General features: G+C 41.7%; 2 protein-coding genes across 5 annotated transcripts in view; both read left to right on the plus strand.

The window, feature by feature from the left end:
• Window positions 1-6,743, plus strand: part of tent4b (terminal nucleotidyltransferase 4B) — a 76,109-nt gene extending 69,366 nt beyond the window's left edge. Inside the window, exons 11-12 of the mRNA XM_061765546.1 lie at window positions 572-718; window positions 4,384-6,743. Coding sequence (XP_061621530.1) covers window positions 572-718; window positions 4,384-4,533 — 297 coding nt within the window. The 3' untranslated portion in view covers window positions 4,534-6,743. The remainder of the gene's footprint in view (window positions 1-571; window positions 719-4,383) is intronic.
• Window positions 6,744-8,406: 1,663 nt separating this feature from the next.
• The window catches only part of adcy7 (adenylate cyclase 7), a 94,657-nt gene continuing 75,603 nt past the window's right edge, over window positions 8,407-27,460 (plus strand). The window contains exon 1 of one of the 4 annotated variants that reach the window (XM_061765548.1): window positions 8,407-8,604. The gene's annotated coding sequence lies outside the window, so the exon portion shown is untranslated. The remainder of the gene's footprint in view (window positions 8,605-27,460) is intronic. The other 3 variants (XR_009787374.1, XM_061765547.1, XM_061765550.1) reach the window with 3 other exon arrangements.

Here is a 27,460-nt window from a genome sequence, read left to right on the forward strand (position 1 = left end):
AAATTAGACTGTGATTTTCAGTTTTTTTCCCCCTCACTTTGTCTCTCATAGGTGAGGTATACCTATGATGAAAATTACAGGCCTCTCATCTTTTTAAGTGGGAGAACTTTCACAATTGGTGGCTGACTATATACTTTTTTGCCCCACTGTATTTGTCTGATATTTTGTTTGATGAGCTTCAACATTAAAGTTGGGAAACTATGCAAAACATATATGACTAGAAGGCCCAATACTTTTTCACTGCACTGTTTGTGTGTGTGTGTGTGTGTATATAAGTATGTGTGTATATATATATATATATATATATATATATATATATATATATATATATATATATATATATATATATAAAACATTGTTTTTAATGTAAAAAAGAAGGGTTTTTGATATGCCTTTTTATAATTTTTACTTAAGAAATTGAAGCATAAAATGAAAAAAAATAATTTTACTAATTTTAAGTATTATTTAGTTTTTAAATCATTATTTCGTTTGAATTCTTAATTTTCTTGTAAAATAACGCCCTCGGTTTAAAGTACACACGATTTCTCATTGTCATACTGTGCTTCCCCAGGACTCTGATGGCACGCCGTGCAAGACGGCCAAGCAGCAGTCGGGTCGCGCTGCCAGCGCCCACAGAGAAAAGTCAGCCGTGGTGACCAATCACCGAATGCAGACCCGCATGACCAGCACTCCAGCTGGGGGCAACAAAGGAGGAAAGGTGTGCTCCACTAACATTACGTCTTTTATAACACAACACAGACCTGAAAAAAATAAAGGAGTTTAGTTTTTAATCTACTATGGATCAATTGCACTTATTTAACTTATTTAATCTACTATTTTAATCTACTACTATTGTTAAGTCAAGAGGAGGCACAGTGACCTAGTGATGAGCATGTCCACCTCACAGATGAGAAGTTCAGGGTTCAAATCTGTGCTCTGGCCTTCTTCTGTGGAGTTTGCATAGTCTCCCGTACATTACATTCACTAAAGATTAATATCACTTCATATTTCAGACAGTCACTCAAACATAGTGTAGGTCAATACTAGGCTTTACACAATCAGGATTTTTGGGGCCGATTAGCGAGTTTAACAAACCGATAACCGATCACGGATCCGATCACAAGATGGAGGAATGTGTCTATTTAAATGACCTGTTCATTTACTGTATATACTTGTGTACTTAATTGCTCAAAAAATTATATTTACAATAAATAATGTGTCTTTGTTCCTCTATTTATGCCAGTGAGGCATAGTGACAGACAGACTACATAATGTTTTTGTTGCCTGCTTGCGAGCCGTATCGTATTAAAAGTACGTGAACATACCTCAACCAGACCTTAAAACAAACGTCCTCTCCTGTCCTGAGCACCGGTGACCACCAACACACGTTTTTCCCAATTTTGTCTTTATAATACAAAGTCGGCGCGTTCCACTCTTCGCCGTCGCCACGGTAACGAGTGTATCCGGTCGCATTTGAGTTGACAAGATAAAGCCCATTGATGGTAAAAAACGTGATGCGGTGGTATCGGAATCCAAGATATTATTATTTCAATCTTGAAAGAGCAAATTTGTCTTGTAGTCTGATCCGGCCAGGCATTACGTGTTGTCTGTCTCAGACGTGTTGTCTGTTCCACACCGCCGACATGTTTTTTTAAATAACTTTATTGGCCGTCAGATGTTTACAGGGCTACGCCAAAAGATGCGACAAGGCTAAAAATAAAATAGCTTTTGGATTCAGATATACTGTGCACGATGGCGACGCGGAATAAATGTCTTTTACGCTCCGCGCTCAGATTGGCGAATTATGACATCAAAGCCGATCAGCATAAGATGCTAATTATTGCCTGATACCGATAAGGCCGATAAAATCAGTGTAAAGTCTAGTCAATAAAATGCAAATGTTCAAGAACTTGAAGAAATTGCAAAGGTAGAGTGGGAGACCCGTCCTTGAGCCGTCACCTTATTGTGGTGGAGGGGTTTGTGTGTCCCAATGATCCTAGGAGCTAAGTTGTCTGGGGCTTTATGCCCCTGTCAGGGTCACCCATGACAAACAGGTCCTAGGTGAGGGACCAGACAAAGCACGGCTCAAAGACCCCTTATGATGACGACAAACAATGGACTTCGTTTTCTCTTGCCCGGACGCAGGTCACCGGGGTCCGCCACTGGAGCTAGGCCTGGTAGTGGGGCTCGAAGGCGAGCGCCTGGTGGCCGGGCCTGCACCCATGGGGCCCGGCCGGCCACAGCCCGAAAGGGTAACGTGGGTCCCCCTTCCCATGGGCTCACCACCTGTGGGAGGGGCCATTAGGGTCGGGTGCAGTGTGAGCTATAGCCGATCCCCGGCTATAGAAGCTGGCTCTAGGGACGTGGAATGCCACCTCTCTGGCAGCGAAGGAGCCCGAGCTGGTGTGTGAGGTCGAGAAGTTCCGACTAGATATAGTCGGACTCGCCTCCACACACAGGTTGGGCTCTGGTACCAGTCCTCTCGAGAGGGGTTGGACTCTCTTCCACTCTGGAGTTGCCCATGGTGAGAGGCGCCGAGCAGGTGTGGGTATACTTATTGCCCCCCGGACTCACGGCTGTGGTGTCCTTGAGCAAGACACTGATACTCCGAAATGCTCCCCGGGCGCTTCAGCTGCCCCCTGCTCCAGTGTGTTCCACTAACATGTGTATGTGGTCTCTGTGATGGGTAAAATGCAGAGAACAAATTTCGTGTGCATGCATGCATGTTCATGACAATAAAAGGTGATTCTTCTTTTGCTGGTGTATCTTCTCATGCCACATTTGGTCCTTCCTCTAGACTTTTCATTGATATGCTTGGACACAGCACTCTGTGAACAGCTAGCCTCCTTAGCTATGAACTTTTGTGGCTTACCCATCCTATGGAGGGTATCAATGATGGTCTTTTGGCCAAGTTGTCAAGTCTGTAGTCTTCCCCATATAGAACCCGGCTGAGACAATTGAACCAAACTGAAGCAATTTAATGACACCTGGGGAAAACCGTGGAAGTGCTTTGAGTTTAGTAGATGAATAGTGTGTCACTCAGTTTAAAGCATTTATGGCCTGCAAAATTTCTTCACAGTATTACAATTTTTTTTAATTCCTGATTTTGTGGGTTTTATGAGCTGGAAGCCTAAATTATGTCAAAATAAACAAATAAATACTTGAAATTTGTTAAATTGTTGGCCCTGAATCTATAATCTATGAAAGTTAAACTTTTTGAATGGAATTATGGAAAAAAATAGTTTTCCATGATATTCAAATTTTTTGGAAAGGGTCTATATATGCGTCTGCCCGTTCATGGGTAAAATATGTAATTTCCGCTACGTCGTTTTAGAGTGCCACCAAGTGATCCAAACTGGGAATGTAAAGGATAGTCACTAAATATAAAAAAATAAATATTGAAAATTATAGCAAGATGTGTCAGAAGCTCATAGGCTTAATCAGCATTCTGTCATCAATGTCGTCAATTTTATAGTGGCTTTGGTGGAAATTATTTTTTTTTAACAAAAAATAGTCATGGATTATAATAGCTTTAATCTTCCTATGAAATTGATCACAAGCCGTACACAACCTCCTACTTAGCAATAGCAAACAGTGTGACCAATAAAAACATGTCCACCAGCCCTCAGGCAAACATGCTACTACGTAAGAGCGCTTTCTAAAAATAGCCACATTCCATACACGTCACATAACATTAGCAAATAAAATAAGTAACAAATAGTTAAAATACAGCGCTAAATGTGCAAAGCAAATAAGTACTCACATTAGTGCACAACTCTGGAAGAGAACAACTAAGAACAAACCCCTCACAATACCACAAAACACAGCAGAGCAGGAGACAAGCATGGGCGCCTCGCCTCGGAGGATGGCCACGTGAGTCAAAGCAATCTGACTTTCCAGCTCAAATTTGACTGGCTGCAGTAAGCATGCTTTTTCAACCCCTGACAGAACACCCACTAACATTTTCATCCGGTCTCGTCTCATCATAGGAAACGTGCAGACGTCTCGTCTTGATTTAGTCATCAAAGAGACATGTTTAGCTTGCCACCGTCATGTTTTCGTCATGAAAAAAAGGGCCGTCAACGCAATCCTTTCGTCATCGTCAATGAAAACAGGTTTTCAACAAACCTAACATGCTTGTTTTGGGAATGAGGGAGGAAGCTGGAGAAAACCCACAATCAGAGAGTTGAACCCAGAACCTCTCAACTGCAAGATATGCTAAACACTAAAACACAGTGCTAGTGCTGCCTCACTACAGTGTTAAATAAGTGCAATTGATCCAGTTCCACCAGGCAATTTAAAAACACTGAAATGGTTGTCATCAATATTTAAAAAAAATAATGACTGAATGTCTTCTTTTACCCGCCTCCATCTACTATTCAGGCCCGTTCCCAGCACAAGGGCAGCCAGCAGAGCTCCCCTCGCTCCTCCGGAAACAGCAAAGGTCACCCAAGTAACCGGCCACACCACCAGGGCAATGGCAAGAAGAGGAAAAACGCACGGGACTCTGCACCAGAGGAGCTCTGCAGATAGGGAAGTAGCCTTGTCTCCCCTCCCTTGACTTTCTATAGGAGGAAAAAAATGAGGAGAACGAGCAGTTTTCTTTTTGCGAGCCAGCAGCCCGTGCTCTTTTTGCCTCTCGCGCCTCCTGGTGTACAGGAGAGGAAGCTTCCCTTTTGGAGCAATACACATAGACTTCCGCTGTTGGGGGAAAAAAAACGTTTATATAAAAAGTGGAAAAAATTGTAGAAACAGCTTCAAATGTACAAAAAAAAGATTCTTTTTTTTTTTTTTTAAAGGACAGCATTGAGGTGAACTTATGCATGATTTTTTTTGATGATTTTTGTTGTCTGAACAGGTCATATGACAATTTCTAGGAAAAAAAACCTAAAAAGAAAAAAATAAGAAGAAATTGTTTCATAGGATGATCTTTTTACGAAAAACTGAAAAAATGCACCCGCAGCTTTTTTTTTCTTTTCCCTTTGCGGGTGTCTCATTGCCATGCCAACATGACCAATCATCGTCATCAGCATCCATCTTTTTACTGTCTGTGTTTGTTAACCTTTTTGGTAATCGCACGTGTCCATATATGTCAGGGTTTCCCCAACTTTTTCCACACAAACTTTCTGAAGTGCAACACATGCTCTACAAATACTAAAAACACTAATCAATGAATAAAGATCAATAAAACGGCAACCATTCTGGGGCCCCCTGACTCCACAGTTTGGGAAACCCTGCCTTATAAGGTGGAGTTTAAGATGAATTTACACGATTTTATTGAGACATCCATGAAAAAAATGTTAGAGATACAATTGTGACGATAAAATCACATGTATTTGTTAAAATATATTTATTTTTTTATGAATATAAAGATAGTATATGGATATATGGACAAATATATACAATATGAACCCTTTGAGGAGGCTATATGTTTAGATGCTGGGATGTGGGTGCGGTTTAATCAGGTACAATTACAACAAATATGTTTTTCCTTCATAATTATTGTTATTGGCAGTTGTGTGACGAAGTTGACGAGTGTGAGAGACTATTTTACGAGCCGTGAGGATTTTTTGTTTTGTTGGATTTTAATATTTGGCTGGTCTACTTGGGGGGGAAAAAAGGGAGATAATGTTTTTTGTGTGATTCGAAGCTGAATTTTCCTAAACGTGGTCACATAAAAACAACACACGTTAATTTATTACAACAGCAACTTCTGCCATGTGTTTTGAATGATCAATAAAATACCTCAAGACACCCCCCTCACCAACTCAAAATTGGGAAACCCTGCTTTAAAAAGCCGCACCAATTCAGTCTTCAGTCATTGCAGTACTGCGTTTGACCTGTAGGTGGCGCATGTAGCCCACTGTGAAACCACAACTCTTTGAGCTTGACTACTGCATTTAAATGTTCACCTTGTCCAACTTATTATTACCATCCATCCATCCATTTTCCATACCGCTTATCCTCCCTAGGTTCGCGGGCGTGCTGGAGCCTATCCCAGCTATCTTCGGGCGAGAGGTGGGGCACACTCTGAACTGGTCGCCAGCTAATCGCCAGGCACATATAAACAAACAACCATTCACACTCACATTCACACCTACAGGCAATTTAGATTCTTCAATCAACCTACCATGCATGTTTTTGGGATGTGGGAGGAAACCGGAGTACCCACGCAGGCACGGGGAGCATTTCGGAGTATCAGTGTCTTGCTCAAGGACACCACAGCCGTGAGTCCGCAGGCACGGGGAGAATATGCTAACTCCACATAGGCGGGGCCGGGATTTGAACCCGGGATTTGATCTGTGAGGCAGATGTGCTAACCACTGTTCCGCCATTTTTATTACCAATAATGAAAAATATTATATTGTTGTTAGTATATCTATCCCCAGATACCAGTAAATACCGACCGTCTGTATTTTCCCGTAAAAAAAAAACAATTCTTGGCAGCCATTTTCAATGCAATACTGGGTTTGAATACAGTACTTAAGCAATAGTGTTGTGGTATATAAGGACATGGAGATATGTTAATTTTAATAATAGTTGTACAGGACAAAGTTGGGCGGGGTGGGGTGGGGGGGAGGGGGTCATCCAAAGTAAAGGGTTGGCCGTGTCAAGTGTGAATGTCCCGAAGTGAACACAAACCTTTCTGGACGTCGAGGAAGGTTCCCAACTATACTGACTGTATCGTCTTTGCTGCTTTTCACCAATTTCATGCAATAAAAAACAAACAACAACAACAAACAGTACCGTGAGCAATGTGTGCTTTTCTATTTGTTTTCTTTTTTTTTAATTTTGTTTACATTTATTTTATAAGTTGACACAGTATATGTTTATCATATTATTTATTTTATTATCAGTTTAATTATATTACATAATTTATATTAAATGAATAATACAGTCATGCATAACAAAATGTTAATACTTTAGTGTGGATTGCTCACAATGCCATATATTATGTATATTACTGTATATTTTATTGATCTACTGTGTACATATTTTATACATTATTAATAGTATATTTAAAAAATGGTGACTAAAATATGAAAATACTACATTTCTTTAGTATTTTTGATTGTGAAAGAAGTCGTATTTTTATTTTGTCTACGTAATGTCTGCTGTGTGTTTTTATATTTTATTTATATTAGAATTATATAATCATAGATTCTATTTATAAACACCTTTTAAATCACCAAAAAGTCGCTTAGATCAATTATACAATTTCTTTAAATAACACCAAAATACCCAAAAGTGACTAAATAAGTAATTTAACATCCATCCATTTTCTGAGCCGCTTCTCCTCACTAGGGTCGCGGGCGTGCTGGAGCCTATCCCAGCTGTCATCGGGCAGGAGGCGGGGTACACCCTGAACTGGTTGCCAGCCAATCGCAGGGCACATACAAACAAACAACCATTCGCACTCACAGTCATGCCTACGGGCAATTTAGAGTCTCCAATTAATGCATGTTTTTGGGATGTGGGAGGAAACCGGAGTACCCGGAGAAAACGCACGCAGGCACGGGGAGAAAATGAAAACTCCACACAGGTGGGGCCGGGGATTGAAACCACCACCTCAGAACTGAGGGCAGACGCTCTAACCAGTCGACCACCGTGCCGCCCCTTTGTGTATTTTGACCTTAAATGTCAAAAACATTTTTATGAAGCTGACAGAACTTAAATTTTGAAAACCCATGCAGGCACGGGAGAACATGCAAACTCCACACAGGTGGGGCCGGTGATTGAACCCGGGTCCTCAGAACTGTGAGGCTGACGCTCTAACAAGTTGATCCTCATTAGGGTTGTGGGTTAGCTGGAGATTGTCTCAGCTGATTTAAAACGAAAGGCGGCAGGCGTATTCCCTTGACTGGTCATCAGTCACTTGCAGGCCACATACGAGCATGTTTTTTTAAATATAGCAGGAAGCTAACCACTGAAAACACCCAACACCATGCTGCCGCCCGCCAAAAAGAGTAATAATTGTCCCAATTCCATAGGCAATTAAAAAGTAGGAAACGCAGTAAAAACATGCAAACTCCATCCATCCATCCATTTTCTGAGCTTCTTTTCCTCACTAGGGTCGCGGGCGTGTGCTGGAGCCTATCCCAGCTATCATCGGGCAGGAGGCGGGGTACACCTTGAACTGGTTGCCAGCCAATCGCAGACATGCGAACTCCACACAGGAAAGACGTTGTCGAGATTCGAACCGGGGAAACTCAGAACTGTGAAGGAAAGTGCTGCTAACCTGCCTATTGTTTTTGTTTTATTTATTTATTAACTAACATTTAAGGGCAGAAAATACCCAAAGGCGAATGAAGTAAGATGTTAATAGAACAGGAAATGGCGGATTTCTTGATTTGTTGTTTTGTTTTGGAGTGGGCGTGGTTGTGCTTGACAGTGAGGAGCGAGGGGGCGGGTCTTGGGACTCTCAAAGAGGCGGCGCGCGCGCGTTTGTACGAACAGGGGGCGAGCGTCTGTCATTCACACTCGCACGCATCCGGAGGAGGACACCGTACTCTCGCTACTCTTTAAGCCGACGATGGCACCACCTTCCGCGGTCACTTGTGGAGCTTTCATCGGCGGGACGTTTCGGTGACGGCGGAACACAAGGTAGGAGTCGGACCCCGAACTTTGTTTTTATTTCAATGTATGCGCTCCCTTTTAAATATGATACAATTTTACCCTCTTGCCCCCCCCCCCCCATCTTTTATGTTGATGTTACGCCATGTTTGAGTGCATTTACGCCGACTTAACGCGCTCGACAGTGTAAACTCGTGAATAAATTGAAAAGGACGAACTTTTAAAGAGAGTATCTTCTATGTCCACGACAACAAGCGCCACGGAAGGCTGTTGTGTCAATTAAAAAGAAAAAGAAAAAAAAAAGGGGAAATTCCAAATGATTGACGTCCTTTGTGACACTGTGTCTGACTGACAGGTGTTGAGTGGTTTTACTGATTGTTTTTTTTAGTATTCGGGGAGACGCAGCAGCTTGAAAAAAACGTTTCAATTGAATTCTTCATGACTGGAACATTTGAGGAGACACAGCTGGAAATTGCCATAATAAACACACATGCTGATGTCACCTGTGTTGAACTCCAGTCACAAATTGGCTGCATCATTTTGTTTTTTTACTTGCTGCCTTCAGTCTTTGTCTTGAATAAAATTACTGCGTACTGTGTAATTGTAAGAGGTTACACAGCTAGGAATGACAAAAGCAAACACACTAATGTTGGCTGTGTACACTGCAATATTATACTCCACAATCTCCACTGTACTGCGAAGCTCCCGTTTCTCCTGCCCTCAATCTCCTGGGATAAAATTGCACCGTCATGGTAATATTTCAGGATTCAAGGCTGGAAATTGCAAAAAAAAAAAAAAGGAACACAGGCTAAAGTTAGCTCTGTACGCTGTATTCCTCAGTCTCCACTTTGCTGCAAAGGTCCGTTTTCATGCTGACCTCAGTCTCCTCTCGAACAACACCTCAATGTCATTGTAACATTTGAGAATACAAAATTAAATCCACACACATACTGTATCGTATGCCACAGTCTCCACTTTGCTGCAGCGGTCCAGGTTTTTGCTGCTTCTCGAATAAAATGGCCGCATCATGATGACATTTGAGGATACACGGCTAAAAATGACAAAAGTAAAGACATGCTAACCACTGTCTTCACTTTGTTACAGCACTCCGATTTCTTGCCTCAGTCTCATCTCAAATAAAATCGCCATTGTAACATTTGAGAAGGCGTGGCGACAAATGACAAAATACACACTAACCATGTTGCAGCATTATACTTTGCAGTCTCCACTTTGCTGCAGTGCTCCGTTTTGTAGTTGGTAGTGTTTGCAGGGGTACCTAATGTTGTGTCCGGTGAGTGTATCGAAAGATGGTGCAGTTTGATTCTAAACTGCGTCCTTCCTTCCTCATATACGCTCACACGATTTCTGCTGTGATAACATGTTGGTTGCCAAACACTTCTAAGCAACCACATGATTTCAAGTCTTCTCTTTCACATCCTCTCAACTGCAATACGTACAACGACATAATATCCTGGTATTATTATAGTATGGGAAGTTTGAGTATTTATCCGATATCCTTGATATTCAGCTTAATATATTCATGGGCAGTACTATTCCGCTCTTTGTCCTCACTAATAAGACAATTCTGCACACTAGGAGAACAACTAGGGTGCACCACTGGAACCACACTGTATGGCTAGTTAAAAGCTTTTTCCATTACTGCCTTCCACTACTGTATGACATTTGTGCAGGACAACTTTGGTTTCCTAGTAGGCTAATTACATGTTACGAATGAGACAAAACCATGTACTAGTTGACATCTGTGAAGCTCTCGATGTTCACTAGTAGAAATTTGTCACTAATAGTACTAGTAGCAGTAGTTCACCTACTAGTATGCTAAAGTTGTCCTTCTAGTAAGAGAGAGAGCATACATGGACCTTAAGCTAAATATCAAGGATATTGAATCAATTCTCAAACGGCTTTTGGACAACTACATGTTACTAGTGGGCATGTTGATGCTACAAGTAGGGTCCAGGAGCCTACTAGTACATGACATATGCCTACTTGTTGGGCCTATTTAGTGTTACTAATGCAGCACGATCCTTTACTAGTAAAGTACTAGTTTAATTGCATACTAGTAGGTGAAATTTGGCACTAATAGTGGAATTTTGTTTTTTACTACTAGTAAGATGCAGTCATTCTGCTAGTGCAACAGAGCAGTTTACTAGTAAGGTAATCGTGAACTAGTAGGGAAAAAGTGGCAGTAGTAGTGGGTGGAAAAAAATACCAGTAAGGGATTCTACTAGTGCGCCGTAGTCATTCTTTCATTGCAGCACAGTAGTTTACTAGTAAGGTTTAATAAGATACAAGTAGGCCAAACGTGGCACTATTAATAGAAAAATGTTACTAGTAAGACAGTCATTATATTAGTCTGCTCTACTCATTCTTCTAGTGCGTTGAATAGTCTTGCTGGTGATTACAAAGAGCATACTAGGACATGAACCTTAAGATGGATATCAAGGATATTGAATAAATGCTCAAACGGGTTCCCATAGCAAGGCACATACAGTAAGTATAAAATGTCTACAGACCTGTTCAAATGCCATTTTTTTTGGTATATAAAATAAATCATTTGAAATGTTTTTCCACCAATAATGTGAACTTTAATGTGTACAACTCCAATAAAATCACTCTTTTCAGAATCACAATCAGAATCATCTTTATTTGCCAATTATGTCCAAAAAACAGACAAGGAATTTGTCTCCGGTAATTGGAGCCGCTCTTGTACGACAACAGACAGTCAATTGACAGAGAACACTTTTGAGACATAAAAACATTGAGAAAAATAGTCACTGAGCAATAAAGGGCTGTTAGTTATCTGGTAATGCCGGTACATTATTTTATTTTATTTTTTTTGACAATTGTGCAAAAAGATGCCTCTCCTCCTCTAGCACTTAGAGCAGTTCGAATGACTAATATTACAATAGTCCGGTGCAATGACCATTGTGCAAAGGCCGCCGAGTCTTCAAGCGAGTAGTACAATAATAGTCTGGGACAATGTTGATTGTGCAAATATTGCAGATACTCCTCAGTCAGTGTGCAAATGGAGCAGATGCTACTCTGGCATGAGTGGCCAGTATTGGTCAACAACAGATATGCAAATAGTGCAGCGTGGTGAGACTACTACAGTGAGTGCACGAGTAATATATAATTGGCCCCACAGAAATGTGACAACGAACTCAAGTCAAAAAGACAAAAAATTGCCAGCATGTTGCAATGGAATTGTAGGTTAGGTGTTTAAGAAGTTGATTGCAAGAGGGAAGAAGCTGTTGGAATGTCTGCTAGTTCTAGTTTGCATTGATCGGTAGCGCCTACCTAAGGGAAGGAGCTGGAAGAGCTGGTGACCAGGATGTTGTGGGTCCGAGAGGAGGTGGAGGTCGGATTAAACTGAGATAATGTAGTTGCACATGTGTACACACCCTCATTACTGGGGATGTGGCTGTGTTCAGAATTAACCAATTACGTTCAAACTCTGTTAAGTGGGAGTCAGCACACACCTTCCTTATAAACCCCCAATAAAGTTCAGCTGTTCTAGTAGGCTAGTAGGACTCTTTCCTACATTGCTATAATAAGGTCAATTTCCTGTTCTGTAGTTATGGTCACAGTTTTCCTCTTTGCCATCACTGGTACCCTTTGGGGGAGGCATCACAAAAAAAGCCCAAGACAAATAAATTTAATCCTTTAGTCATTTTGTACTGAGCAGCCAGGATGGGGTCGTGTGTGCCACTTTCCGACCTGGCAATAAGACGTTCCATTTCCTGTTTTATTCTTATCATAACCCTTTTGCTCGTGGCGGCATCACAGAAAAAAAACCCAAAGAAAAAGCATTGCATACATGAGTTTAAGGGACTGGTGTACATGCTATCTTTTGTGCTTTGTAAATAATTGATTTGTTTTGAGTGCGTGCCTCCACTCAAAACACGTTCCGTGCATCTGAAGGCAGATTAGGTAATAATGACACAGTGGGCGAGGGTGAGGTCTCCCAGGGAAACTGGAACAGCAAAGGCCATGTAGACTTTCCTAATGGCACTTGATAGCGGCAAAAGCCAGACGTTAAGAGCCCGCATGCGGCCTTCTGTCCAGCCGCCATCAACAGCTTTGATTGAGCTACGCTGACATTATGGGAATGGAGCCACGTATGCCTACAGACACTGATAAGGTCATCCCATTTTAGAAATATATAGATTAAAAAGAGAAAAAGTAAAAATTGGAATCCATCATTCCATTTCGTCACTTGGGTCATGGGTGAGCTGGAGTCTGGCCCAGCTGACTTTAAAAAGATAATAGACAAAATTGAAAAAATAATACAATATACACTTCTTGGAAAAAGCTTTGCGATATTGGGCTTTGGGGTGACATTTCCAGATAAACCTAACATACACGACAGTATAACCTTTTGTAGGTGAACTTTTTAGGCACATTTTGAATGCCAACTATGAACTGTTTCAGTACTTTTTGCACAACTTGCTGTTCTCTAACAAGGAGCTGACCGGCAAAATTCCTTTTGATTGTTGTTTGATTCATCAAAATTTCCAAGGACGTACATTTCTATGCCTTTCTGTAGTGCTTCGGGTATCTCTGTTGCAACCTGCTGATGATACCCTGTGACATTCAGAGAAACAATACTGGCTCATCAGTATAATATGGCTAATGAACAAAATACAATTAAATGACATTTCATGCATAAATCTTGTAAAAAAAAAAAAAAAAAAAAATTGACCAACTGAATGGCAAATTAAAAAATCTTAAAAAAAATCTAATTTCACGCAAAGATAATTTAATTGAATAATGTAATTAATACATGTTGATAAAATCTCACTAAGAAGCTGGACAATTGAAAAAATGTTAATAAATGAAAAATGCTGCTTAAAAATTCTACAGTGCCATACATTGTAAGCCTATAAACCCCCCCCCCCCCAAAAAAAAATAAATGTAATAAGAATAATTAGTGAAAAATGTTTATTCAAAAGATTAATACAATTTCTCACCGAGCTCCTGAAAAATGTAATGATTAATAATTGGTTGAAAAAGCCTGACGATAACCCTAGAACAGGAAATGGAACTTACTGCAACCTGGAAAGGTGGTACTCGTCCAAAAGATGAACATTCTTTTCCTTAGGAAAATATGATGTAAACTATAGTACAAGACATTCAATTTATAGTGACATAAGACAGCATAGATCATTTTACACTTGAGACTATGTGAGTCCTGGGATGCACGTCATGGAACAATGAGTCGCAGCCCTGAACCAATGGGTCTCTGCAATTTATCATCACGGAATACAGACAGGGTCCTGCTATTGCAGATTTTTTTTGTTCGTCTTTAATCTTTGATACTGCTTGTACAATATTTTTATCCATTGCATTTGCTCTCTCTCAATGTGTTTAAGCCTGCCATGATAGCAAATTTTTTAGAACAATATATTTTCCCAAAAACTTTTGAGATAAACGATAGTATCGCTGATGTTTTCTTATGCCACTGTTACAATGATATAAGAGCATAATAAAGAATAGTACACATCCTACAAGTTCTGCCCTGGTAATCAAACATATGAGTACAAATGTGTAATTTTCTCTCATTTACTAAATAAAAGTAGGGCTGCATTTCACAATAAGAGCAAGTAAAGAAAAATAGAGTTGTCCATCTTCAAATAAAGTGCTTCAGAAAAATACAAAATTTGAATTTCCCTTTTTCTCTTCAAGATGCCAAATCTTGACACAACAGGAATCGCAAACCATTTTACATATTTTAATCTAACAAATCTTAACTGAACCGTTTTTGAGGTTATGTTTCTTCAAAACCTTTGTTTTGGTTCATAATGGCGTTTCACATATTATATGCACTTTTAATAAGAGCTCCCACTGGGAACTTCCCACTGAGAAGTACAAACAAAAATGACTGCCTGTTCCATTTTAAGTGCCATTTGTTCCAAATTTTCTCTTCCTTTGTCGGTATTTTCTGATCTTTGTCCGTCTTTAACTCAACTCTCTCTCTCTATCTCTCTCTCTCTCTCTCCCCCTTCCTTGTCTGTCTGGTCTGAGTGCAGTCAATGATTACAGTAATTACCGCCTGTGATGCAGATTTGATTGGCTGAAACGGTGGTGGAACTTGCATGTGATTGGTCGAAATAGTTCATCACTACCGTAAAGCCTGAAATATGTTGCACCGCTTAAAATAGAAGCACCCTGTATGTCTTGAATCATAACCTTTCTTTTTTTTGGCTATGGTCTGGCTGCGTTTGGGACTGCTTCTGTGTCCAGACTTGCAGTGCAAGTTAAAGACCTCTGTTTTAAACAATGTTGCAACAATCGAGCGAGCCAGAGTGAGCTATTTAGCTCCATCGCACACTAGCTAGTTTGATCGCGGACTAGCAAACTAAATAAATCGTTAACTTTCCATGCAATGTCCTAGTTGTTTGCATCTACGGAGCCAAAGGTGTTCCGCCAGCGCCTCGTTGGGTCATGAGCGGCGCGCCGGGTGTTACCACAACAATGAAAATTGATGGAGTCCGGAAAAAAGTATTTTCCATTGTATTTATGAACTGATAACCCGCCCCACTCTTCTTCTGATTGGATAGCACCAAGACACGACTCGTACTTTTAGTGGTTCATGATTTGCCGAAGCACTTCAGCAACACACACACACACACACACACAAAGGCATTAACCGTTTTTGTGCATCTTCACTTAACGATGCAGCCCTATGTGGGGCACAAGCCAGTGCAAATTGTAGGCCGGTCCCAAGCCCGGATAAATGTAGAGGGTTGCGTCAGGAAGGGCATCCGGCTTAAAATTTTGCCAAACAAATATGAGCGTTCATCCAAAAAATTACATACCGGCTCGGTCGTGGCCCGGGTTAACAATGTCCGTCAACCTGCAGGGCGCCATTGGAAATTAAGCTACTGTGGGTCGAAGTCGAAGAAGAAGAGGTGCAAAGCGGGTTCTTTGGCAGAAAGAGAAGAGGAAAGCACAGAGCCTAGAACTGAATGTGGGGACTTTGAATGTTGGGACTATGACAGGAAAATCTTGGGAGTTGGTTGACATAATGATTATGAGAAAGGTTGATATATTGTGTGTCCAGGAGACCAGGTGGAAAGGCAGTAAGGCTAGAAGTTTAGGGGCAGGGTTTAAATTATTTTACCATGGTGTAGATGGGAAGAGAAATGGAGTCGGGGTTATTTTAAAAGAAGAGTTGGCTAAGAATGTCATGGAGGTGAAAAGAGAATCAGATTGAGTGATGAGGCTGAAACTTGAAATTGAGGGTGTTATGTATAAGGTGATTAGTGGCTATGCCCCACAGGTAGGATGTGACCGAGAGGTGAAAGATAAATTCTGGAGGAACGAGACGAAGTAGTTCTGTGCATCCCAGACAGAGAGAGAGTCGTGATTGGTGCAGATTGTAATGGACATGTTGTTGAAGGAAATAGGGGTGATGAAGAAGTGATGGGTAAGTACGGCATCCAGGAATGGAACAGATGGTGGTAGACTTTGCAAAAAGGATGCAAATGGCTGGAGTGAACACTTTTTTCCAGAAGAGGCGGGAACATAGGGTGACCTACAAGAGTGAAGGTAGAAGCACGCTGGTGGATTACATCTTGTGCAGACGATGTAATGTGAAGAAGGTTACCGACTGTAAGGTTGTGGTAGGGGAGAGTGTGGCTAGACAGTATAGGATGGTGCTGTGTGAGATGACTCTGGTGGTGGGGAGGAAGGTTAGGAAGACAAAGGCAGAGCAGAGAACCATGTGGTGGAAGCTGAGACAGGACGAGTGTTGTGTAGCTTTTCGGTAAGAGGTGAGACAGGCTCTCGGTGGACGGGAGGAGCTTCCAGAAGACAGGACCACTGCAGCCAAGGTCGATCAGAGAGGCAGGCAGGTTAGGGTGATTAAGGATAGAGATGGAAATATGTTGACTGGTGCCAGCAGTGTGCTAGCTAGATGGAAAGAATACTTTGAGGAGTTGATGAATAAGAAAAATGAGAGAGAAGGGAGAGTAGAAGAGGCAAGTGTGGTGCATCAGGAAGTAGCAATGATTAGTAAGGGGGAAGTTAGGCATTAAAGAGGATGAAAAATGGAAAGGCAGTCGGTCCTGATGACATTCCTGTGGAGGTATGGAAGCATCTAGGAGAGGTGGCCGTGGAGTTTTTGACCAGCTTATTCAATAGAATTCTAGCGCGTGAGAAGATGCCTGAGGAATGGAGGAAAAGTGTGCTGGTGCCCATTTTTAAGAACAAGGGTGATGTGCAGAGCTGTGGGAACTATAGAGGAATAAAGTTGATGGGCTCTCAATTTACCGGTCGATCTACGTTCCTACCCTCACCTATGGTCACGAGCTGGGGGCCGTGACCGAAAGAACAAGATCCCGGATACAAGCGGCCGAAATGAGTTTGTCCGGGCTCTCCCTTAGAGATGGGGTGAGAAGCTTGGTCATCCGTGAGGATCTAAGAGTAGAGTCGGTGCTCCTCCACATCGAGAGGAGCCAGATGAGGTGGCTGGGGCATCTGATTTGGATGCCTCCCGGACACCTCCCTGGTGAGGTGTTCCGGGCATGTCCCACCGGGACGAGACTCCGGGGACGACCCAGGACATGCTGGAGAGACTACGTCCTTCGGCTGGCATGTGAACCCCTCGGGATCCCCCCGGAAGAGCTGGATGAAGTGGCTGGGTAGAGGGAAGTCTGGGCGTCCCTGCTAAAGCTACTGCCCCCGCGACCCGACCTCGGATAAGCGGTAGAAAATGGATGGATGGATGGAAGTTGATGAGCCACACAATAAAGTTATGGGAAAGAGTAGTGGAAGCTAGACTCAGGACAGAAGTGAGTATTTGCAAGCAACAGTATGGTTTCATGCCTAGAAAGAGTACCACAGATGCATTATTTGCCTTGAGGATGTTGATGGAAAAGTACAGAGAAGGTCAGAAGGAGCTACATTGTGTCTTTGTAGATCTAAAGAAAGCCTATGACAGAGTACCCAGAGAGGAACTATGGTACTGCATGCGGAAGTCTGGAGTGGCAGAGAAGTATGTTAGAATAATACAGGACATGTACGAGGGCAGCAGAACAGTGATGAGGTGTGCTGTCGGTGTGACAGAAGAATTTAAGGTGGAGGTGGGACTGCATCAGGGATCAGCCCTGAGCCCCTTCCTGTTTGCAGTGGTGATGGATAGGCTGACAGATGAGGTTAGACTGGAATCCCCATGGAGCATGATGTTTGCAGATGACATTGTGATCTGCAGTGGGGGAACAGTTAGAAAGATGGAGGCATGCACTGGAAAGCAGAGGAATGAAGATTAGCCGAAGTAAGACAGAATATATGTGCAGAGAGAAGAGATAGCAAGGTTGGAGGACTTTAAATACTTGGGGTCAACCGTACAGAGCAATGGTGAGTGTGGTCAGGAAGTGAAGAAACGGGTCCAAGCAGGTTGGAACGGGTGGAGGAAGGTGTCAGGTGTGTTATGTGACAGAAGAGTCTCTGCTAGGATGAAGGGCAAAGTTTATAATACAGTGGTGAGGCCAGCCATGATGTATGGATTAGAGACAGTGGCACTGAAGAGACAACAGGAAGCAGAGCTGGAGGTGGCGGAAATGAAGATGTTGAGGTTCGCTCTCGAAGTGATCAGGTTGGATAAAATTAGAAATGAGCTCATCAGAGGGACAGCCAAGGTTCGATGTTTTGGAGACAAAATTAGAGAGAGCGGACTTCGATGGTTTGGACACATCTCTGTATATTGGTAGAAGGATGATGAGGATGGAGCTGCCAGGCAAGAGAGCTAGAGGAAGACCCCTAAAGGGACAAGCCGAAAGGAAAAGAAGTGCATCGTCACTCAAAACAGCTAGCATTTTGTACCATATTAATACGTTAGTTTTATGGCTGTGCATTTATTAGCTTAGACCAGCTGACTAGGAATAAGACAAATATTCTTTGTACTACTACAAGTTTTGGGAGTGTTACATTTTTTTCGAACTGAAACGAAGAAACCTCGAGAAAAATATTTTCTTTATCTCCGATCAACAAAACCCTCCTCTGTTTGGGTACATGATGCTGATCCATTTGACTTTTTTTCCTCTCTGGCCACATTTGCGACGTTTTACACCTACTTGACTCAATGGTTTGCCACTTAGAGAGCATCAGATTGGCCATATGTCACACAGTGACGACACTGAGGAAAAAGCACACAAATTCGACAGTACTCCTAATTAAAAGAGATCCTCCGCAGCGCTAATGTTATGTTCGTGACGTAGACTAATGTTGAGCTCACTGATTTGCGCTATGGTAACTTCACCTTTGTCTCTTGGGTCCAGCGACGCGGCGTTATACTCGGCAGAGAGAAAGGTCCGTGTTACAACAAACGGGTGCTCGCCTTGCATTTCACTATGAAATGCTACCATACTTTTGCAATTTGTCTTTTTTTCTCTCTTCTAAATTTGGGATCCCATCTTGCAACCACTGTCTTCCCGCTTATCAATTGAACGCTTCCCTTCCGTGTCCACCCATCAGAAATGTCCTTTCCATCATTTTGGTAGAGGTTAATCTTGGTCTCATCAGTTCAGAAAACTTTGTTCCAAAACCTTTGTGGCTCATCTCTGTACTTCTTTGTAAAATCCAATCTGACCTCCCAATTCTTTCTGTTGATGAGTGGTCTTCTTCGAACACAGTGGATTGTGATACCTTCACCCCTGCTCTGTGGAGGTTGGCAGTGATGTCACTGACTGTTGTTTTTGGGTGTTTCTTCACAGCTCTCACAATGTTTCTGTCAACTATTGTTGATACCCTTAGCCCGACCTGTTCGATGTCTGTTGCTCAGTAAACCAGTAGTTTCTTTCTTTTTCAGCACATTCCAAATTGTTGTACTGGCTATGCCCAGTGTTTGTGCAATAGCTCTGATCAAGTTTTCCTCTTCTTGCAGCTTCAAAATGGTTTGTTTTTCTCACATAGCTCTCTGGTCTTCATGTTTGCTTAATAGCAAATGCAGTTTTCACAGGTGAAACCCAAAGACAAAAACAAGCACCATCTAATATTTAAGCAATCAATCTAAAAGGCAACACCTGAGCAACTAGAAACACCCATCAGTCACATGTTCCAATACTTTTGCTCACTTGAAAAGTGGGTGGGTTCAAAGAAAAGGTGTTCTGTTGTGAGTTTAAGACATCTAGATGTAAATACCAAGACATAAAAGCTGGAATTCTGATTCAGATTTCCCCACCCCCCCCTCCCTCATATTCATCTTTTGATCTGAAACCCAAATGTCTTCAGTGTGCAACAAAAACAAAGGAAATGACCTTGCCGTTCCAGTACCTTTGGAGGGGACTGGAAGTTTCTCTCCTGGCTCAGTTAGCTGTTTAATCACAATTAATCAAGATTAATTTGCTTTTTCATTGTATTCATAATTTTTGTAATGCCAACAGTAAGTTGGTTATCAAAAGGCATAAAAGGAAAGCAACACATTTGTCCTTGTCTCGTGTTCACCTCTCCCCCATTCACTGAAACATCCTTTTTATAGACCAAGCAACAAACATATCCATCCTTGGTGAAGTAATAAAATTTTGTATTGAACCCTGACACCTATTTGCTTGTGCAGAAAGAGCCGGAAGCACTCACTACGAGCCAAAGTGTGCCTCCTGTAGATTTTGTGTTTGAGTAGTATCGGTGGTGCAGATGTGTGGGTGTCTTGTTTTCTCTCTCTCCTCTCCTTCCCTTCTCTTCTCTTCTCTTCTCTTCTCTCACCCTCTCCACAGTTTAAATATTTTTCAGCTTACTTTGGCTCAAGGACGTTACATAATGCCGGTGAGAGCCTCATCTGCATGAGGGCCTTCAGAGAGAGCTTAGGGCCAGCTTGAAATACCTGGGAAACAACAGCAAAATGGACCACCACCACTTTTTTTTTTCTTTTCTGATTTTGGGAGTAATCAGTCAACTGTTTCACATAGAGAGCCTGTAATGTTCAAATAATTGAAAGAATGATTTTTAATTTAAAAGGTTGAATGAAAAAAATCCACACAGAACCTGTAAAATTAAGTGTAGTAAATATTTCATAAAGAAAACTGGTGACTCAAAAAACTAATACAATTTTAGACGGATCCTGTAACATTGAAATTAATTTAATGAAACAAATTTTTTTTAAACAACATATCACACTGAGAGCTTGTAAAGGTGAACATTTTAATAATAAAAACAAATGTTCATGAAAACATTTCACAGAACAATCGTAAAATAAAAAAGTGAGTGAATAATCATTATTTCTGTGATCCTCTAAAATTGAAGAATTTAACGAGTAATTATTTTTAAGAATAATTAAAAACCCTTAAATTCAGGGATCCAGTGAAATTAAATAATAATTATGAATTTTAATTACAATAAAGAAAGTTAGAGATCCTGTACAATTGAAATGGGGGGGGGGGGGGAATAATTGATACATTTTAATAATTAGAATGTTAGGATAACATTTCAGAGATCTTGTTAAATTGAAAGATTGAATTATTAATTGATTTATGAAAATGCAGTTGCACAAAGAGCTTGTAAAATTGAAAAATGTAATGAATTTTATAAATGTTACAAATGTAGCATTTCACATAACAGTCATGTAACAAACATTTATTGAATAGTAATTAATACAAATATAATAATTTAAAAAATGCATGTTAAAAATCTTACAAATTTCACACAGAGATCAGGTAAAACAAAAAAAATATTAATAAATAAAGAAAATTGTTCAAATGTAACATGCCACACATTTCCTTTCGGCTTGTCCCTTTAGGGGTCGCCACAGCGCGTCATCCTTTTCCTATCTCCTGCATCCTCCTCTCGAACATCAACTGCCATCATGTCTTCCCTTACGACATCCATCAACCTTCTCTTTGGTCTTCCTCTAGCTCTCTTGCCTGGCAGCTCCATCTTCATCATCCTGCTACCAATATACTCACTATTTATCCTCTGGACGTGTCCAAACCATCAAAGTCTGCTCTCTCTAACTTTGTCACCAAAACATCGAACCTTCGCTGTCCCTCTGATGAGCTCATTTCTCATTTTATCCAACCTGGTCACTTCGAGAGCGAACCTCAACATCTTCATTTCTGCCATCTCCAGCTCTGCTTCCTGTTGTCTCTTCAGTGCCACTGTCTCTGATCCGTACATCATGGCTGGCCTCACCACTGTTTTATAAACTTTCATCCTAGCAGAGACTCTTCTGTCACATAACACACCTGACACCTTCCTCCATCTGTTCCAACCTGCTTGGACCCGTTTCTTCACTTCCTGACCACACTCACCATTGCTCTGGACGGTTGACCCAGAGTATTAAAAGTTCTCCACCCTTGCTATCTCTTCTCCCTGTAGCCTCACTTTTCCCCCACCAGCCCTCTTATTCATGCACATATATTCTGTCTTACTTCGGCTAATCTTCATTCCTCTGCTTTCCAGTGCATGCCTCCATCTTTCTAACTGTTCCTCCAGCTGCTCCCTGGTTTCACTGCAGATCACAATGTCATCTGCAAACATCATGGTCCACAGGGATTCCAGTCTAACCTCATCTGTCAGCCTATCCATCACCACTGCAAACAGGAAGGGGCTCAGGGCTGATCCCTGATGCAGTCCCACCTCCACCTTAAATTCGTCTGTCACACCTACAGCACATCTCACCGCTGTTCTGCTGCCCTCGTACATGTCCTGTATTATTCTAGCATACTTCTCTGCCACTCCAGACTTCCGCATGCAGTACCACAGTTCCTCTCTGGGTACTCTGTCAGAGGTTTTCTCGAGATCTACAAAGACACAATGTAGCTCCTTCTGACCTTCTCTGTACTTTTCCATCAACATCCTCAAGGCAAATAATGCATCTGTGGTACTCTTTCTAGGCATGAAACCATACTGTTGCTCGCAAATACTCAATACATCAGGACCAACTGCTTTTCCATTTTTCATCCTCTTTAATGCCCTTCTAACTTCCCCCTTACTAATCATTGCCACTTCCTGGTCCACCACACTTGCCTCTTCACTCTTCCTTCTCTCTCATTTTCCTCATTCATCAACTCCTCGATGTATTCTGTCCATCTATCTAGCACACTACTGGCACCAGTCAACATATTTCCATCTCTATCCTTAATCACCCTAACCTGCTGGCCAGCCTGTATAGATTCTTTTCTCCTTCTTTAGTGTCCAACCTGCCATACATGTCATCATATGCCTCTTGTTTGGCCTTTGCCACCTCTACCTTTGCCCTATGTCACATCTCAATGTATTCCTTTCGCCTCTCCTCGGTCCTCTCAGTGTTCTTCTTAGCTAACCTATATCCTTGTATGATTTCCTGTACTGTGAGGTTCCACCACCAAGTCTCCTTCTCTCCTTTCCTGGCAGAAGATACACAAAGTACTCTCCTGCCTGCCTCTCTGATCACCTTGGCTGCAGTGGTCCAGTCTTCTGTAAACTCCTCCTGTCCAACGAGAGCCTGTCTCACCTCTTCCCGAAAAGCTGCACAACACTTGTCCTGGCTTAGCTTCCACCACATGGTTCTCTGCTCTGCCTTTGTCTTCCTAATCTTCCTCCCCACCACCAGAGTCATCTTACACACCACCACCTTCCTAATATGCCACACAGTGATCCTGCAAAAAGAACATTTTAATAATGAATTAAAAATGTTAAATGCTTGAATGCTACTTGAAAGGATTTGACATTTCACACAAAGATCATGTAAAACTGAAAAATGTAATGAATAATAAAAAAAAAGTTAGAACATCCCACGGATCCTGTTAAATTGACAAATTTATAGTAACGAATAACGCAACATTTAATAAAATGTATCACAGATGCTGACTGCTTTATGGGTAGTGTGTGAAAGGGATTTTCTTTTCCTCAGGGCATATTTTAGATGTTAGTCAGCACAAAAGCATCCAGCTGTTTATGTAGCAATTGAGTTTGTCGACCAATGCTTGTTGATATTTAGTCTCATTTGGACAGCATTCAGCAATGTGTTGCGTTATCTTTTTCAAAAGGTTCGCTGATTGTATTGAGCTGCTTAATGAGTGATTAGCCTCTCTGTTGGTACAAAACATTTCATTTGAATGGACTGGAGTGGAGGTAAAAGGGCTCTACACTAACTTTTGCACTAGTAGCACTGGTGAGACCAACTTTTTCAGTTCAGTTCAACTGAAAAAGTTGGTAGCACTGGTGCATTCAACTAATAATGTTGGTAGCACTGATGCATTCAACTGAAAATGTTTGTAGCACTGATGCGTTCAACTGAAAAAGTTGGTAGCAGTGGTGTGACCAACTTTTTCAGTTCAGTTCAACTGAAAAAGTTGGTAGCACTGATGCGTTGAACTGAAAATGTTGGTAGCACTGATGCGTTGAACTGAAAATGTTGGTAGCACTGATCCGTTGAACTGAAAATGTTGGTAGCACTGGTGCGTTGAACTGAAAATGTTGGTAGCACTGGTGCGTTCAACTGAAAATGTTGGTAGCACTGGTGCGTTCAACTGAAAATGTTGGTAGCACTGGTGCGTTCAACTGAAAATGTTGGTAGCACTGGTGCGTTCAACTGAAAACGTTGGTAGCACTGGTGCGTTCAACTGAAAAAGTTGGTAGCACTGGTGCGTTCAACTGAAAATGTTGGTAGCACTGGTGCGTTCAACTGAAAAAGTTGGTAGCAGTGGTGTGACCAACTTTTTCAGTTCAGTTCAACTGAAAAAGTTGGTAGCACTGATGCGTTGAACTGAAAATGTTGGTAGCACTGATGCGTTGAACTGAAAATGTTGGTAGCACTGATGCGTTGAACTGAAAATGTTGGTAGCACTGGTGCGTTGAACTGAAAATGTTGGTAGCACTGGTGCGTTGAACTGAAAATGTTGGTAGCACTGGTGCGTTCAACTGAAAATGTTGGTAGCACTGGTGCGTTCAACTGAAAAAGTTGGTAGCACTGGTGCGTTCAACTGAAAAAGTTGGTAGCACTGGTGCGTTCAACTGAAAAAGTTGGTAGCACTGGTGCGTTCAACTGAAAAAGTTGGTGGCACTGGTGCGTTCAACTGAAAATGTTGGTGGCACTGGTGCGTTCAACTGAAAATGTTGGTAGCACTGGTGCGTTCAACTGAAAATGTTGGTAGCACTGGTGCGTTCAACTGAAAAAGTTGGTAGCAGTGGTGCGACCAACTTTTTCAGTTCAATTCAACTGAAAAAGTTGGTCGCACCACCACATCATTTGGTCGCACCATTTTTTGTGATATTTGGAAAATGTTACTGTGAACAACTTTGTTCAACTCAGAGTGGCCAGTTCCTACAGTGAGGGCACATAACCCTCTTCCCTGGGAAAACCACTTCATTTTGAGCATTACTACAACCATATGATTGACATACATTTAAAAATGAAGAAATTAAGGAAGTGTACCACCACCATATAGACGAATGGTTTTGAATAATCACACTATTTTGCTAATTATTTACTGGCAAAACAAACCAATACCTATTTAAAATCATATTTCCAAGCAGACCAGATAAATCATTGCTACTGCAATTATTGCACTTTGTTAATGATTTGTTTTCCCATACAATCATTTTTAAAGGAGTCTTTTAACTTTGCACATACATCATCTTCATAGATCTATGCTATAATCAGGTTTTAGATAGATGGGTAGCTTTGCTAGCTTTATAACCAAGTTATTAAAACCTTTGTAATAATGAGTGAAATGAAAACGTAATCCATCCATCCATTTCCAACACCGCTTATCCTGGTTAGGGTCGCAGGGCGCTGGAGCCTATCCCAGCTGACTTCGGGCGAAAGGCGGACTACACCCTGAACTTGTCGCCAGTCAGTCGCAGGGCACATATAGACACGGACAACCATTCGCACCCACATTCACACCGTCACTGAGTGGGAACTGAACCCACGCTGCCTGCACCAAAGTCAGGCGAGTGTACCACTACACCATCAGTGAAAACTTTAAAAAAAAAAAAAAAAAAAAAAAAAAAAAAAAAAACATTAAGCAGGCAGTCTTTGCAGTTAGTGGTCTCGGGCCCACCACACGACCACACCCTTGCAATTTTGAGACGATCATACGGGGAAATAACTTTTGGATTCATTCCTGTGATAAATGCAGCAGCATTGATAATGTTGTGCGTAAAAAGAAAAGCTGTACGTGACTTGTGGTGGGAGGAATTTACCGGTTTACCAGACTTTACAAAGTAGGTGCGGGCTAGCTAGCTTGCTCACCAGTAGTCCAGATGTGTTGATGGCTCACACTTGTCATTTAAATTCAATAAGTAGCGTGCCAGCGCTCGGGCCCACGTCCTGTAAACTGCTTATCAGAAGCTGTTGCTCTTAGCCACAAAACTCAAAGCAGCTCGACTTACCTTTTGGCTCTGACGTGATAGCAGGGATATCACACCAATGGGGGATCTGGCAGTTTCTGCACGATAGTGTTTCAGAGAGTGGAGTCTGGATCTTCACGCAGCCTCTTTGCAAATACATTGGCCGAGAAACTTTGTGTGAGGGCAACATTATGTACAGTAAATTAAAAGTAGTGATAGACCGATGTTTTTTTTTTCAGGTCCGATACCAATAACGATTATTAGTCGTCACGGAGGCCGACAATCGATAATTGGGGCCGATATTCGTTTTGCAGTAAAAAGGAAAATATTGCCGTAAAAATTTGAAATAATAAAAACTTTTAACACTTGACTTCATTTAAATGCCCTTAATGACATTTATTAAACGGCTTTGTTGTTAGTTTTTTTATCTCAGAAAATAGGCATCTTTGTTTTAAAATTCTGTCAAAAAAATAAATAAAATAAATACAGAGAGCTCCCAGACTTGGCATGTCTTACCAAGTTAAATGAAATGTTTTATGAATAAATAGCTCCCTAAAGTTTTCTATAGTAAATAAAGCTTTCCAAAATTTCAATATAATTGAAATGTTAGTTTCACCTAATAATAATAATAATAATGAATAATGGGGCAGCACAGTGGACGACAGGTTAGCACATCTGCCTCACAGTTTTGAGGAGCTGGGTTCAAATCTGGCCTCGCCTGTGTGGAGTTTGCATGTTCTCCCCGTGCCTGCGTGAGTTTTCTCCTGGTACTCCGGTTTCCTCCCACATCCCCAAAACATACATGGTAGGTTAATTGGAAACTCTAAATTGCCCGTAGGTATGAATGTGAGCGCGAATGATAGTTTGTTTCTATGTGCCCTGCGATTGGCTGGCGACGGGTTCAGGGTGTACCCCGCCTCTCGCCCGAAGATAGCTGGGATAGGCGCCAGCAGCCCGCGACCCTAGTGAGGAGAAGTGGTGAAGAAAATGGATGGAGTCCTGTAAAGTTTTCTGAAGTAAATTAAAGAGAGTTCCAAGTGGTCACGTCCACCACTCCAGTGTGTCACCTTTACACTGGTCAATGACTGGGTCCTTGAGGAACAGATGTAGCTCATCTTCAAGACAAGTAGTGGTCAGCAGGTCACCAGTGTGAGCTGCACGTCTCATCAACGTAGCTGCGCCAAAATGCCAAATATCGGTCCCAGTTCTCTCCGTTGCCTATTCTGGCTGTTGCTGTCATTCTCGTGTGTTCATCTGCAGCTGCCTGCTCCTCCTGTAGCAGCAGAAAGTTAAAACAACAATTTTTCCCTAGAGTTTAAGACATGAATGCTTTGCTGTCGCACACACCCACATTTCTCTAGCCATCCCCTCAATGTGCATGCTTTCCTGCAATAAAACTGGATTTTACCCTCCCTGTTTTCTTACTCACACACACACACAAACACACACGTCTTACTTTTACCACTGACCATTTCTGTATCAATATTATTAGCAGCCATGTTTCAAGTGGTTAAATCTCTCCCCTGAACTAGTAATATAGTTGACGTGGCAAATTAGCAGCTTGGTGGGGGTTAGTCTGCGAGCTAACCCCTTCACG

The sequence above is a fragment of the Phyllopteryx taeniolatus genome, chromosome 2, assembly GCF_024500385.1.
Source record: "Phyllopteryx taeniolatus isolate TA_2022b chromosome 2, UOR_Ptae_1.2, whole genome shotgun sequence".
Lineage (NCBI taxonomy): Eukaryota > Metazoa > Chordata > Actinopteri > Syngnathiformes > Syngnathidae > Phyllopteryx > Phyllopteryx taeniolatus.